Source organism: Podarcis pityusensis (genome assembly GCF_964106645.2).
Source record: "Podarcis pityusensis genome assembly, chromosome: 4".
Taxonomy (NCBI): Eukaryota; Metazoa; Chordata; class Lepidosauria; order Squamata; family Lacertidae; genus Podarcis; species Podarcis pityusensis.
The window spans coordinates 79,294,792-79,309,966 of record NC_138027.1 but is presented as its reverse complement, the minus strand read 5'-3'; the positions used below and the strand labels follow the sequence as shown (position 1 = coordinate 79,309,966).

Below are 15,175 nucleotides of genomic sequence, written 5' to 3'. Positions count from 1 at the left end.
TTTCAAATACTCAACCAGGGTCTATGGTTCCTGTGAGAATCAAGATGCAGCAGAGACCTTCGTGCCTTTAGAAATACGGTTTAATTACACATATTTACACCTTTAGTCTACATGGAAGGAGTAATGCTCTTGTGACATGGTCATCGCAGGAGGGGCTTGTTCCCCACAGCAGTGCAGCACCATTGCATCACTCCCAGCCTCCCTTCAGGCAACCTGCCCAAAATGGTTCCTTCTCCACTTCCTGGTACTATCCCTCCTAATTCTCCTGCTCCTAAAAACTAAGCCCCCTTTATTCATTTGCATTCTAATAATCAGTTCTTTTGGTACTTTGATGTATGAATGGTTAATCCCCCCGGGCGTCACCTAACAAAGGAGTTCTCCTGACTTCATCAACATTTGTTGATTGAATAGGATTAAAGGCTGGTACACACTTAGGATGTGTACCAGTAATTTTGGACAAGAGAGAAATCATTCTAAAGCAGAATAAATGACTAAGTACTAACCTGCATGGTCCTGTTAAGGTAACAGTTGCATAAGGATCACACTGCCCATTCACAATTGGCAAGCCTTGGCATTCAAGAACTCTGAATAAAAGAAAGAAAATCATTACAGAGTAACAACACAAGATACCTGGAGATACAACAGAAGATGACTTTTTCAAGTCTTCCTTTTACTTCAAGAATACAGAACGACAAATCCAGCCAGCAAGGTTTTCCTCTCATAGAGTCTGTGGGTTGTGAGATTTCTTTCTAAGTTAAATGCCACAAGCTGATATCAAGGATTTATGACAAATTACTGCTGATAGGGAGGGACAAAAGATGCATCAGTGGAGTTTTGTAAACAGCATTTAAAAACAGAGTTTACTCTTAAGACAGGGACGGGTAACCTGTGGCCTTTCAGTTTTTGGGATACAGCTGCCATCATATTTTTATTATTAACCTATCATTTGCAAATGTGATGGATTTAAGAATAAGCCTAGTCTACTACTGCCGAGAAAGGCAAAAAGATGAAGAAGACGACAGAGAAAATTAAACATCACATGCATTGTATTCTCTTTTCACCTGTGCCAGACTACACTTCACCTTTTGCCGTGATATAATTTTCAGTTTACTTAGTAGAGATTTGTAATGTAAATTTACCCAACATTCACCCATAAACTTTTGTTTGCAGCCAAATAATATGTCCACAGCAAAGCTATTCTGAAGTGCAGAGAAACAGCCCACACACAGATGTTGTGGTAGTGATGAAAAGGAAGAGATGTGGAAAGACATCTGTGTGATCCACAACATGTGGGAGGCCTTTTTCTTTCTAAAAGAATAGTGGCCTTCCCACTGCAGGTTGATAAAAAGACTTGCTGAAAAATGGAAGTGAATGGCATGGTGCCACTGATTTAACTGGCCAAAAAAGAAAAGAAAAAAATCATTTTGAGTATGTCATGTTATTTAACTGCAACACATCCATTAAGCTGCTGAAAATTGGACAACTGTTTTAATGTGCACAGTAGCTTTCTAATTAAAATGCTAATTGCAATTTCAACTTAAAAACCAAAAAGTTTACATGCTCTTCTGCATATTGAATTAGCCATTTGTTTCATAGAAAAAGCTGAAGCATGCTACCTACAGCCGCCCAGGGAGATGTAGCCTCACAAAAATGTATGCGGTTTTTTTGTAGGTGAATGTTTGCCAGAACTAGCTTATTTCAACACAGTGGATTCTGCATGTATGAGGTGTGGGCAACCAGTTTCTCTCCAGATGTTGGACTCCAACTTCCATCAGCCCCACCCAAGCAAGGCCAATGGTCAAGAACAGGGGTAGGCAACCTAAGGCCCGGGGGCCGGATCTAGCCCAATCGCCTTCTAAATCCGGCCCGTAGACGGTCCTGGAATCAGCGTGTTTTTACATGAGTAGAATGTGTCCTTTTATTTAAAATGCATCTCTGGGTTATTTGTGGGGCCTGCCTGGTGTTTTTACATGAGTAGAATGTGTGCTGTTATTTAAAATGTATCTCTGGGTTATTTGTGGGGCATAGGAACTCATTCATTTTTTTCAAAATATAGTCCGGCCCACCACATGGTCTGAGGGGTTTTTCAGCCCACGGCTGAAAAAGGTTGCTGACCCCTGGGGTCAAGAATGATGGCAGCTGTAGACCATCAACACGTGGAGGGCACCACACTGGCCAGGCACAAAATGCTCGAATAAAATATACATTTTTCAAACATCAATGTAGTAAGGCACAGAAACAGGCTGTCTAGGGCTGCTGGACAGAAATTTACTGTATGTTTCGATGCATACACAACCTACCAAATATTACTGACAGTTAAGTGTTTGGTCACTGTTGGAAATGCAGGGACCCATCTTCTGTTGTAAAGCATGAAGCAGTCCTCAGAAATATGCTTTGACAACATGAAGCACCATCTGGGATGCTTAATAGACGGCAAACAAATAAAACTGTCAATCATAATATTGTCCTAGTCCATTAGTAGCTTAATTGTTTTATGAGCCAATTATAAAATGGCTCTAAGCTTTTTATTATTATTTTTTATAAAGACCATTCAGAAAGTCTCTCCATTCCAGTTTGTTATTATAGAAGTCAGATTGCATTTTCTTCACTGCAGATGTGTCAAGAATTTTAATGAACGCATGTGCACTAAACAGAGATGCTTTCAGCATAATGCTGATTTGGTGAACTTTTTAAAATACATACAGAACTAGCTGTAATGTATCTACTATGGAATCAGCTTCTGCTAGATTAATGCAGGTATTTTTGTTTTGCATGAGAGAACAATTCAAGAGCAGGAAACAAGAAGAGATTTCTAACATTTAGAATGAAGAAAAAACTACAGGGAAAAGGCTGGTTTCTAAAACAGCCTCAAATCCAAGGAGAACGTGCAAAGCTATAATGTGAAGACCTCAGAATCTGCACTGTTAGCTGAAATAAAAACACTGAGAGAAAGAAGACACATATCACAGACAGGAGAGTTGTGTAGGGTCATGATTTTTAACCCTGGTTAGGCTAGCAGACTATTAAAATATTGAAGAGATGGAGGGAATTGGTCCGATGAAAGGCACTGGAGTTTCAGAGCGATAACAGCAGGAAATGCAGAGAGGAGAAAAGCAATTAAGAGACTTGGCTTTACTGTCATTTAATGAAATGTTACTAATCCTTAACTCTGTTGTGGTGTTGAATTTGTTTTAGAGTTGTTGTTTTTGGTTTTATTCTCGTTTAGATTTGTTACCCAACCTTCCCCTTATATGATTATTGGGAGGATAGGAGGCTGAAGTATATTAATTAAACATAAGGAATAATCAGGATCTATTTCCTTATCCCAGTTAAGGTGGAGTTCACCTTTCTATCTCAACCTTGCAGCCTTAGAGTTTGGGTTTCCCTATATTTCTTCTCCTATACAAATCTAGTCATATTCAGCGTTCTGTTTAAATGATTGAATCAGTCTAAAAAGATTTATGTATATGTAGATAGATAGATAGATAGATAGATAGTGTGAGAAACAGGTGCAATCTTATTTCTCTACCTCCAATATAAACAACCTTCTATTTCTCTACCTCCAATATAAACAACCTTGGCCAACCTGGTACTCTCCAGATTTTTTGGACTATAGAATAATAGAAATGTAAACTTGGAAGCAACTCCCAGCGTCATCACCCAACGCCCCCTACGGTGGAGCAATCACTGCTGTGGAATTCCTGACAGGTCATGCTCCCACCCCCCACTCTGCTTAAAAACCTTGAAGAGAAATAATAAAAGATCAAGAGAAGTACTTGACACTTCAGAAACTTCATCAGCTGACCCCGCTGGCTTATAAATGTTCTTCTGAATGGCTTGGTAACTCAGTTATAATTACCATATTTTTCCGTCTATAAGACACCCCCATGTATGACGACCCCTATTTTTTGAGCCCAAAATTAAGAAATTAATATTTTAAGCATTCCGTGTGTAAGAAGACCACCAATTTTTAAACTTGAAAAAATTGGGGGGAAATATAGTCTTATACACACAAAAATACGGTATTTGGTAAAAATGCTAGGAGTGTGAAATTTTCCAAGAGCTGATCCTTTCAAGATCCTCTCAAAAAAATCTTAGCACAACGCCAAAATATGAGCTCATGAGCTACGGCCTTCCAGCTCATCTTCCTAATATTCAGGGCATTTTTTTCCAGCTGGAACTCATGGGAACACAGTTCTAGCACATCTCAGGTGGGCACCATTGCCATTCTAAGAGAACAAGGGACTCATCTATACTGTTGCGTTATAACATTATAAATGCTTTATAAAAGTGTGGCACCAGGGGGCGCTGTACAGCAGGCAATGGAAAATTCCATTGAGAGCTGTTAAACTTTTTCTTAGCGGTGTTGTTTTTTCAGATCAGTGTAGATCCAGCCAAGGAAGGTATTCATGATAAGTCCCAACACCTCTTTTTCTAGAAAAATAGCACTGCTAATACCCAGTTTCCTCTGTGATAAACATGTTGCCTACTCTTGAATAATCCACAAGTTGGAGAACATCAAATAAAAACTGTATAAAGGTTTAATCTCAGTTGTGTGCATATAATTAAAAGTGAATAAGGAAAGCGGGGAATCAAAGGCTGTGCGTTGACTCCTCTGTAAATTCCAGCTAAAGGTCAGTTATTAAAACATCCCTGCTTCAGTGCATTAAGTATGAAATCCCACAATAAACCCCAAGTCCAACATTTTGATAACCAGTGAATGAATATGAGACCTTGGGACCTGCTATAGCTATTGCTCCATGGGACAGAGTCAGAAGCTCTCTGAAGCAAAACAGTGCATCACGTATTATATTGGAGAGACTGGGGTTACACTATTCACTGAGATGGAAACACAGATAATTTGTGCTTGCCATACACCCCCCTCTCTACATCCCATCCCACCCCAGTTAAAAAAACCACTGAGATGGGGAAAATAAAAGAAAGAACTGGAAAAGGGAATGTTTACCGACCAAAAAAGATTAGTTGACCAAATTAATGGAGTACACGGAGATGGACAAGTTGACTGGGCAGATAAGAGATCAAACAAAACAGAAATTTCAAAAAGACTGGAACATATTCAAACAATATTTGAAAGACTATTATGGGGAAATTGAAATTTTGACTGGTTTAGAATAACTTCTGTAAGAAAAAAATACTAAAACAGGAAAACAAACTCATAGACGTGTGAAGAGAGGCATTCAAATAAGTAAAACTGAGGACCCAAGTTTGAAGGGGAGGGAGGTCAAATATAAAAGGAATACAAATGAATCACGCGATTAAGCACAATTTTTTGTTTTTGTTTTCTTTATTATTATTTAGAAATACATGTTTAACCATAAGAGAACTGAGATGTTATAATGTGAATCTATAAATGTAAATTTTAAAAAACCCCAGTAAAGATGATTGGGGGAATCAAGGCTGTAATCTTATGTATACTTGGGAGCAAACACTACAGAAGTGAGACCACACACATACGGTATCAAAGAAAGGAGCTTGTGGCCACTTTGCTCCTCTTCAAACCTTTTTGCAGCCACAGCAGCACTGAGCAAAGCCAAGATTCACCTGAGCGCATGTGTGGGAAGTACCGTATTTTTCACTCTATAAGACACACCAGACCACAAGACGCACCTAGTTTTTGGAGGAGGAAAACAAGAAAAAAAATATTCTGAATCCCAGAAGCCTGAACAGCAAGAGGGATCTGGCTCCTGGGATAGCCTCTTGCTGTCCTGGCTTATGGGATAGCCGCGTGCAGCTTCTCCCGGGAAGGGGGATGAAGACTCCCCCTGCCCAGAAGAGGCTGCGCGCAGCTAAGTCAGAAGCCAGAACAGCAAGCGGGATCGCTGCACGGCAATCTCACTTGCTGTCCTGGCTTATGGGATAGCCACGCGCAGCTTCTTTAAAGGGAGCGCTGAGCAGAGCCTCCCACCTGCATTCACTCCATAAGACGCACACACATTTCCCCTTACTTTTTAGGAGAGGAAAAGTGCATCTTATAGAGTGAAAAATACAGTATCTGGTTCACTGGGTGTTGCTGAACTACAACTTCCCATCACCTTGGCCACCAGCTGTTTCAAATGCACTATCATCAGGACCCTGCTCTGAGGGCAGTCAGCACAAACATACGGTCTCAGGGCACACGTGTCAGGTTCCATTTGAACCAAGCTTCTTAGGGACAGATTGATCTATCAACAGTTTTTTGTTTTGGTCATGGTAGGGCAATGGAATGGCTTCACGTCCAGTGTGTCTCTAAATATCAGATGCCGGGGACAGACAAAAGGAGAAGGCCATTCACCAGTTTTGCAGATGCATTTGGCAGTGTTCATATATTCCACTTGTTAAGAGTACTAGACTGGATGGAGCTTTGGGTTTCACCACAAGTGGGGAACCAGATGCTGAACTACAACTCCCATATTCCATGACCAGTGGCCAGACAGACTGGGACTAAACTGGGAACCTCACAACATCTGTAAGGCAACAGGTTCCCCATCCCTGGCCAGTGCCATCCAGGTTCTCCTTATGATGTTTATTTTAACAATTTCTACACCAATTTCCAGTACGTAAAGTGTTTTATACTTGAGAATTATCTTCAGGCAAGCTCTCGGGTTTATGCTTCACAAAGTATTTAGAAAGAGCCTTTTATTAGGTAGCGTTGGAAATAGAAGGCAGGTCAACCACGTCTGTTTTAGGGCAAACCTTCCATCGACACTAATGCTTTTTCACCTCATAATCACTGTTGAAGTGAGATGTGCAGGGAAATCTGTGGCATCTGTTAGAAGCCAGCATTGCCTCAGGGCTCAAACAATAACAGCTTAGCTATTTAGGCCAAAATGCATGTGCTGATTTGGAGACACAGAGAGGGAGAGGGCAGGAGATGACATTACTGTCTGCGAAAGCTGAAATCCTGCCTTTTGTTTTAACTCACTGCTAAGGCTTATGAAAACTGCTCTCACCTGTCGCAATATCACACTGAGTCCCGGAAGCGCTAACAGCATGTATGCAACAATTCAGTTGCTCAGTGATGTGTACTAGGAACGTTGGAAGTTGCTGTGTAGCAAATTAGACTCGCTGGCTCACCTTGCTCAGTATTGTCTACAATGACTGCCAGTCACTCTCTAGCGGTTTCAGAAAGGGACCTTTACTAGCACTACTTAAAAGCAATGACAAACCTAGACAGCATCTTAAAAAACAGAGACATCACCTTGCCAGCAAAGGTCCATATAGTTAAAGCTATGGTTTTCCCAGTAGTGATGTATGGAAGTGAGAGCTGGACCATAAAGAAGGCTGATCGCCGAAGAATTGATGCTTTTGAATTATGGTGCTGGAGGAGACTCGAGAGTCCCATGGACAGCAAGAAGAGCAAACCTATCCATTCTGAAGGAAATCAGCCCTGAGTGCTCACTGGAAGGACAGGTCCTGAAGCTGAGGCTCCAATACTTTGGCCACCTCCTGAGAAGAGAAGACTCCCTGGAAAAGACCCTGATGTTGGGAAAGATGGAGTGCACAAGGAGAAGGGGACGACAGAGGACGAGATGACTGGACAGTGTTCTGGAAGCTACCAGCATGAGTTTGACCAAACTGCGGGAGGCAGTGGAAGACAGGAGTGCCTGGCGTGCTCTGGTCCATGGGGTCACGAAGAGTTGGACACGACTAAACGACTAAACAACAACAACAAAAGAAGCTGGATTGAACCTGCAATCTTCTGCATGCAAAACATTTGCTCTAACACTGAGCCGTGGAACTTCTCCCCCCAGGAACTGTGTGCTAGAACACCAAAAGATCAGAGACAGCTGTAAATGAAGGTCTGGGAAATGCACTAGAATCATAGAATTGTAGAGTTGGAAGGGACCCCAAGGGTCATCTAGTCCAACCCTCTGCAATGCAGGAAAAATCAAAACTTGTGGGAGCTATTTGAGCATGTCTACGCTGCAGTTCATTCTGATAGCCAGCTCATTCAAGTTTGCTTATCTTTGCTTCCTTTCTTCCCAAATTGACTGGGGCTGCTGGGAGTCCACATCTGGAGAGCCGGAGGTTTCCCACCCCAGCTTTGCACTGCTGTGCTGAGGGGTCCTGATCTCATTATATATCCTGTCTTATTGTAGTTGCCTTTTAAAGCTTATCTTCCCTGGGCTCCCATTATCTCTCCTAGACTTTTACACCCACGATATGAAGCAAAAGGGCCATTGAGCCACTTTACAGGCCATTCACTGCAGGAAAGGAATGCTCAAATCAGCTGAAGATCAAATAAAAGAACGGAAAGGCCCTCCACAGGAAAAGGAAGCTGCCCTGGAGTCTCATCTCTTTGTTCCTGACAGCTAGTGAGGAACTGAAAAATTGGCTGCTTGACACAGTCACTGATAAGAGCTCCCTAGTTCAGGATTCAAGGTATCTGTGGTGTTCATCTCAGACATTTTTCCCTGCTTCAGATTCACAGAATACCTCATAACCCTGCCTAAGATATACTTTCAGCATAAAAAGGTATAGAAACAAACTGACTCGAAGTCTCACTGTAATGAATAGCAGCAGTACATTAGAACATCTGTGCTCTCGCACCCCTTCCGATCTGGCTCATACACAAAAAATCCCCAGTGAACGGTACCCAAGATTTCAAGGATGCATAAATATGGGTCTGAACAGAACCATCAACTCATTTTTGTCAGATTTCAAATGCTCATCATTAAAACAATGGGAACTAAACATAGCAGCAAGGGAGAAAAGGGGTGTGTGGATCATTCGTGGCTCCATTCTTTTCTATAAGAGATGAGATTATCTGAATTTAAAGGTGTGAGCTTATGATTATTCAAGTGTATAAGGTTAGCAACAATGTCATGCATTTTTCCTTGTAGTTGGCCAATCAGTCTGCTCACCAATCTGAATTACTACCTTGCAAATAAGTCCCAAAAACTTACTACCTCACAAAAATCTTGCCAGCTCATCGGCTGATACATGCTTATGCTATTCTCCACACATGGTGACCTTCAAGAAAAAGGGGGAGTGGTGGAAAACAGCCACTTTTCTACCAGTTATAAAAACTGCGTTGCCTGGTCACTAAAGAGAATGACTCACATTTGCTATAGATGACCAAGTAAAAATATCCTTACAAGCATCAATAGCTGTCAAAAATGCAAGGCAAAACTTTCATAGGCAAACCACTTTCTTGGGAAGCAACAAAGCATATTGCTTGTCTTTAAACTATGGCAGTACCAATGGTCTTTGCATGCAGAAGGCAACACTCATTTTAAAATGAAATATTATGAATCCACTTTTTAAAACATGCAGTTAATGAATTAGCCCAATTAATACTTTTGAGTTTAAATTGTCTGTGATTTAAAAAAATATATATGTCTGTGATCGCAGTTATGGTCAATTTGTCCCATTTTGAACACTGCAGACAGGCTCTGTATGTCCTCAGTGTTTTTAAAGGTAGAGTAAATTAGGTCATGGGAACACTGGCAGTTAATATTCCTTTGCAATAGTGTTGTTTGTGCTAAGTTGCATCACTACTCAGCTTATAGTGAAGTGTGTACATGTTAATATGACAGGTTCAAGGGTATCTTCCATCTATTGCAGGTTGTAAAATTTGCATGGCATCTAGAATTGATGCAGGTAATTTAAGTTGACTTTTAAAAGTTTGTAAACTTAAAATATATCACTGCAAAATATAATGTATGAAGAAAGTTCATGTACTGTAATCATGAGCAGCAGACAGGTTTTTCAAAGATGTCCTTTTGGCTAGCCCAAACTGTGATGGTCATGAAGTAGATGGTTTCTTGCCAGTTTCAGAACAACCACCCCAGCAAGAACACCTCACACACACCACAACAATACCAGATCCCTGGCCGTCCAATCTTCCAATGCAGGCTGATCGAGCCCTGTAGCCTCGCTGTTGCTCACTGTTGAAGCAAGCTGAAGCAAGCGCTGAAGCCACAGAAGTCTAAGGGCATTAGCAAGTTCTCAGAGGTGACTGAAGCAGCAGCTTGCAGATCCGACAAAGTAGACGAATGGAGATTGCCCTCCCCAGCCACGCTGCAGTTTAAACGCCACGTGGCCACCCCCCCGCTAACCCGATTGGTCAGCCGGGGGGCGTGACGTGGTGGCTGGGAGTCCTAATGACATGGGCAGCATCCTTCCGCCCACAGCCGGGTCACTGGGAGGTCCTGGGTCGCGGCCCACAATGCGGTCCCCCCCCCATTTTCTGTGTGTTGCAATGGGCCTGCTGTTCACAGAAAGACTAGATGAAAGCCCTATTGAGATCACAGAAGTAGAGTCTTCAGATTCGATATTCCTATTTACATTTTACATGCAATAAACTCGCATATGTTCACAGTTTTTGTAATTAATATTACAAAACTGTAGATATAGATCAGTACCAGTCTTACCGTGTAGCAAGCTTATGGCAAATGACCCCAGTGTCTGTTATGACTTCACTCAGCCTCAGTTCTAAGTGGACCTTGCCCTGGAATATAAAATAGCAAAGCATTATGGAAATTGCATATCATTAATGTAATTCTTAAAACAACCAGGCATTGTTAACAGTTACCAAGTAAGTTTCCCTCATGAGTCTCATGATATACACAGCATATATGCCTTGTGTTGGTGAGCAGAGGATATTGTGACAGCTATGCAGACAGGCACTCTGTGTATTCCTATATGGAGCATGCTATATTTGATTTACTGTATTAGTCGTAATTTCACAACTTTGCTGATCTGACGCAGATCCGTGTCTGGAATGAAGCAAAGTCTTGTTTCAATGCATTTGCCCCAGTCCAAATAATTGGCACATGAGGCCTGAGCACATGGAAATGCTACGCAGTAGATTGTAACTATAGAACCAGTCACAGTAATGGATTTTCAAAAGACCAATATAACGATGAGTCAGAGAGAAAAGCAACTGGGCTTTTTTAGAAGGAAGAAAAATCAAAGGATGCTGTTTAAAGGATACCATTTATATGTCGAGATCTGTGTTCTAAGATTAGCAGAGAACGAGAAGATTTATTCTAGAAAAGGTTCAAGCTTGCTATTGTAGCAGATAATAAAAATATTATTGCACTTGAGAAGACTGTTTCTGGAGACTCTAGAACATGGGTAGGCAAACTAAGGCCGGGGGCAGATCCGGCCCAATCACCTTCTAAATCCGGCCCGCGGACGGTCCGGGAATCAGTGTGTTTTTACATGAGTAGAATGTGTCCTTTTATTTAAAATGCATCTCTGGGTCATTTGTGGGGCATAGGAATTTGTTCATTCTCTCCCCCCCCTCAAAATAGAGTCTGGCCCCCCCATAAGGTTTGAGGGACAGTGGACAGGCCCCCTGCTGAAAAAGTTTGCTGACCCCTGCTGTGGGAATTATTTCGCCTACAAACACAAACTAGGAAATATAAAATTTTAAAAGCTGCCATATGTCAAGTTCTCAAGGTCAACAACTACATGCACACACAGATGCGGGCTGAAATGATTTGGGTTCACCCGAAAAAAAAATCAGTTAATGATAGAGTTGCCAGAAGCGCAAAACAGACGTTATTGGAAACTTATGATTGTAACTGAAAATGGCAGCCATGTGTCAAGTTCGCCATCCAAATTTACTGAAATGCATTAGATGATTATCATGCTTTCCCATCTCCTCCGATTGCCTATTACAAGGAGGAAGGATGGCGAAATGTGTAATGGAGAGACTTAGTTCCCTAATGAGACATTGTATCAAGAGCAGAGGAAATTTGATACATGGCTATTTTTGGTAGCAAACCAAAAACATCCTTACCATAATGTATGGTTTTGAACCGCTGCATTTCGTTCAAGCAGAGATGCTGGCATGTTCATGTTGAGCAGAGAGTTTCAAACAAAGCTTTGCATTTATGCAGTGCGTTTCCATCACACAAAGTCTTTCACATACAACATCTTAGAAATCTATTCCACAGCCTTGTTAGGTAGGCAATCTTATCATTACAGATGCACAAATCACTCTACTTCTGCATGTGTTCACTCATAAGTCTGTTTCAGACTATTTCTGCACCTACCTGTGCAATTCTTTTTTTAAAAAAAGCCAAAAAAAATATTCTACATTGAAATTTGGATTTTAAGAGTATTTTCTCTCAAATTGCACATTTCTGAACTTATTATTGTTTCTAACTTATATTTTCTTATAATGCACATTTCTAAACCTATTTTGATATCTATTTTGAGTTAAGAACTGTGTTGGAATATTTGGAATGAGTGAAAGCTGGTGGATAACCAAGTTCCATTCCACATGTTTGTTTGGGAGACATGGATCAAGACAGTTGACCCTGGAACTCACAAGGATTGAATTCCTCAAGCATCACTAATTATTAACTCCATATGGTGGGGAAGAGCTAGTGATTGTGTTTCCCTCCCAAGGTCACCTACAGCAGTGGCTCCCAATTAATTAACTACTGCAGAACCCCCGTTTTTCAAAAGCCAAGCCATGGACCCCCTACTTTTGAAAACGTTGATATCACTGTGGTAGTTTTTATTTTATTTTTATGTGACTGGTGCCACAGAGCCCCTGGGTGGGTTAGGCAGTCGCCCTGGAGTTCGTGAACCACCAATTGGGAACCACTGATCTAGGGAGTATATGGCTAAGAATCTGAACTATGGTCTTTCAGGCTCACAGCAACTGCTTTTCACTTGCACTGTTACACATAATGTCAGCATATACTCTCACATCCAGTGTTTCTCAAACTTGAGTCCCTAGCTGTTGTTGGACTACAACTCCCATCATTCCTAGCTAGCAGGACCAGTGGTCAAGGATGATGGGAGTTGTAGTCCAACAACAGCCGAGGGCCCAAGTTTGAAAAACACTGCTCTAAGCACTGTGCCTTGGGGTGGTGATTTCTTCTTGCAGCTTTCTAAATAGAATCAAGTGTATTTATGCAATAAGAATACTCTTGAAGGCAACTGAAGTGCTATGGCATCACAATAATATAATTATTCTTGAAATACTCAGTTACTTCCAGTTCCAGAACCCAGGTGTGGATTTACAGTACTTTAAAAGCATCCTTCTTGCAATAATATGCTTGGATGTGTTGTGCACTAAATGCTACTCCCGTGTAAACAGCATGCTCCTAACCATGTCAATTATGCCCTTAGGGAAAACACAAGGGACCATTAAATAATTTTCTCATGGGTGCTCTGATTCAAACTGCCTCCAGAGTACTAGAGAACAGCAGATTGCTTTGCAAATTTACTTCATAACCAGGTCATCCAAAAATGTTTACATTTATGACTGAAAAATGTATTTTTGGATTGATCGGCCCAATCTCAAGCACATATAGAGCTAGATAAACAGTCATCAGCTAGATGACAGTCACCAGAATCATATAAATGTATATATGCTATAAGATAGTAAAGGGGAAAGAACTAAACAAAATTACATCTACAACACTTAAAGCAGAGTAAAATGTATCAAGTCAAAATTATTCATTACATTAATCGACCACTTTATACAAAATGACTTGACAACATACAGCACATCAAGGATATGAAAGACCAGAAAAATTTAAAGCCATGTACAATTAAAAAATACATAAAATGCTCATTCAGAAACATGTTAATTAGACCAAGTCTTACCCACCCCACTAAAAGACCACTCACTACTTGAGGAGGCAATGTTTTTGCTCTATAAGACGCACCAGACCACAAGACGCACCTAGTTTTTGGAGGAGGAAAACAAGAAAAAAAATATTCTGAATCTCAGAAGCCAGAACAGCAAGAGGGATCGCTGCACAGTGAAAGCAGCAATCCCTCTTGCTGTTCTGGCTTCTGGGATAGCTGCGCAGCCTGCATTCGCTCCATAAGACGCACACACATTTCCCCTTACTTTTTAGGAAGGAAAAAGTGAGTCTTATAGAGCAAAAAATACGGTAGCCAAAGGCCTGGGTAAACAAAATGTGCCTGAAGACAGACAAAGATGGTGCCAGGTGCATCTGCCTAAGGAAAACCACCGATTAAAAAGTCTATTCTCATGTGACTAGCCTCCACACCTCCCTCAGGTGGGACACACAGAGAAGGGCCTCTGATGAAGACCACAAGGTCTGGGATGGTTCATTTATTCTATTCTATTCTGACTGGATCAATTGCATACAATGGTTTGGATCCACAGAAATAGAAGACAACCATTTTTCGCTGATTTTCCCCTTCAACCCCCCGCTTCATTAAAGTCTGTTCTGAAGAGTTGGGAAACCTTCCAGAACAGTGTGGGAGGTGACATGAGGTGATGGAAGAGAAAGGGAGAAATCACAAAAAAACTTACATCCTCACTCCTGCCACCCCTGATAAATCAATGACTCTTCAAGCTATGGTAGGCTCGGCATTTATTTATTTTAAGGGCATTACAATAAGTGAAGAAACCAATAGGTGTTGCCTGGAAACACATGTGATTCGTCTCCCCGGGCAAAACCAGGAACTGGCTGTCGTAGCCAGGCAAAGCACACCCTAGACAACTCCCTGTTCCAAATAAATGATAGGGGGTGCGTTGTTTAAAGAAAGTATGGAAGAGGGAAGGAAGCACAATGATAATTTGACACATGTACTGCAAACTTTTCCTCATGACTACTGCCTTGTGATACAGTAACCTCAAGAGCTTGGATTAGCTGTAATACTGTACTACTGATTTTTACTGACATTATTGCAATGATGCAACTGCTACCACGAATCCATGAAATAAGGCGCTGCATGGTTTTCTTGTTCCTGAAGACACGTGAAAGATATAGGTTGCATTGCATAACGCAATGAATTTCGTTTCTCTCGCCTCCTTTTTCGTAACTTGAATCCACTGGTTCGGGTCCTGCCCTCCGGAGCAGCAGAAAGCAAGCTTGCTCCAGCTTCCATCTAGCAGCCCTTTCGATATTTGAGGATAGCTCTCGTATCACCGCAGTCTTCTCTTCTCCAGGCTAAACATACCCAGCTGCCTCAACCGTTCCTCATAAGGCTTGGTCTCCAGACACTTGATCATCTTGGTTGCCCTCCTCTGCACACATTCCAGCTTGTTGATATCCGCCTTACACTGTGGTGCCCAAACCTGGACACAGTATTCCAGGTGGACACTGGCCAAAGCAGAATAGACTGGCACTATCACTTCCCGTTAACTGGGCACTATACTTCTGCTGACGCAGCCTAGAACTGCATTAGCGTTTCCCCCCTGCTGCATCACAATGCTGACTCATGT

General features: G+C 41.5%; 1 protein-coding gene across 1 annotated transcript in view; it reads right to left on the bottom strand.

Annotated features, from left to right (window-relative positions):
* RASA3 (RAS p21 protein activator 3) overlaps nt 1-15,175 on the bottom strand; it is a 127,464-nt gene that overhangs the window by 36,660 nt on the left and 75,629 nt on the right. Inside the window, exons 5-6 of the mRNA XM_081003009.1 lie at nt 10,377-10,453; nt 504-584 (exon numbers count right to left, since the gene is read on the bottom strand). Of these exons, the coding sequence (XP_080859135.1) occupies nt 504-584; nt 10,377-10,453 (158 nt within the window). The remainder of the gene's footprint in view (nt 1-503; nt 585-10,376; nt 10,454-15,175) is intronic.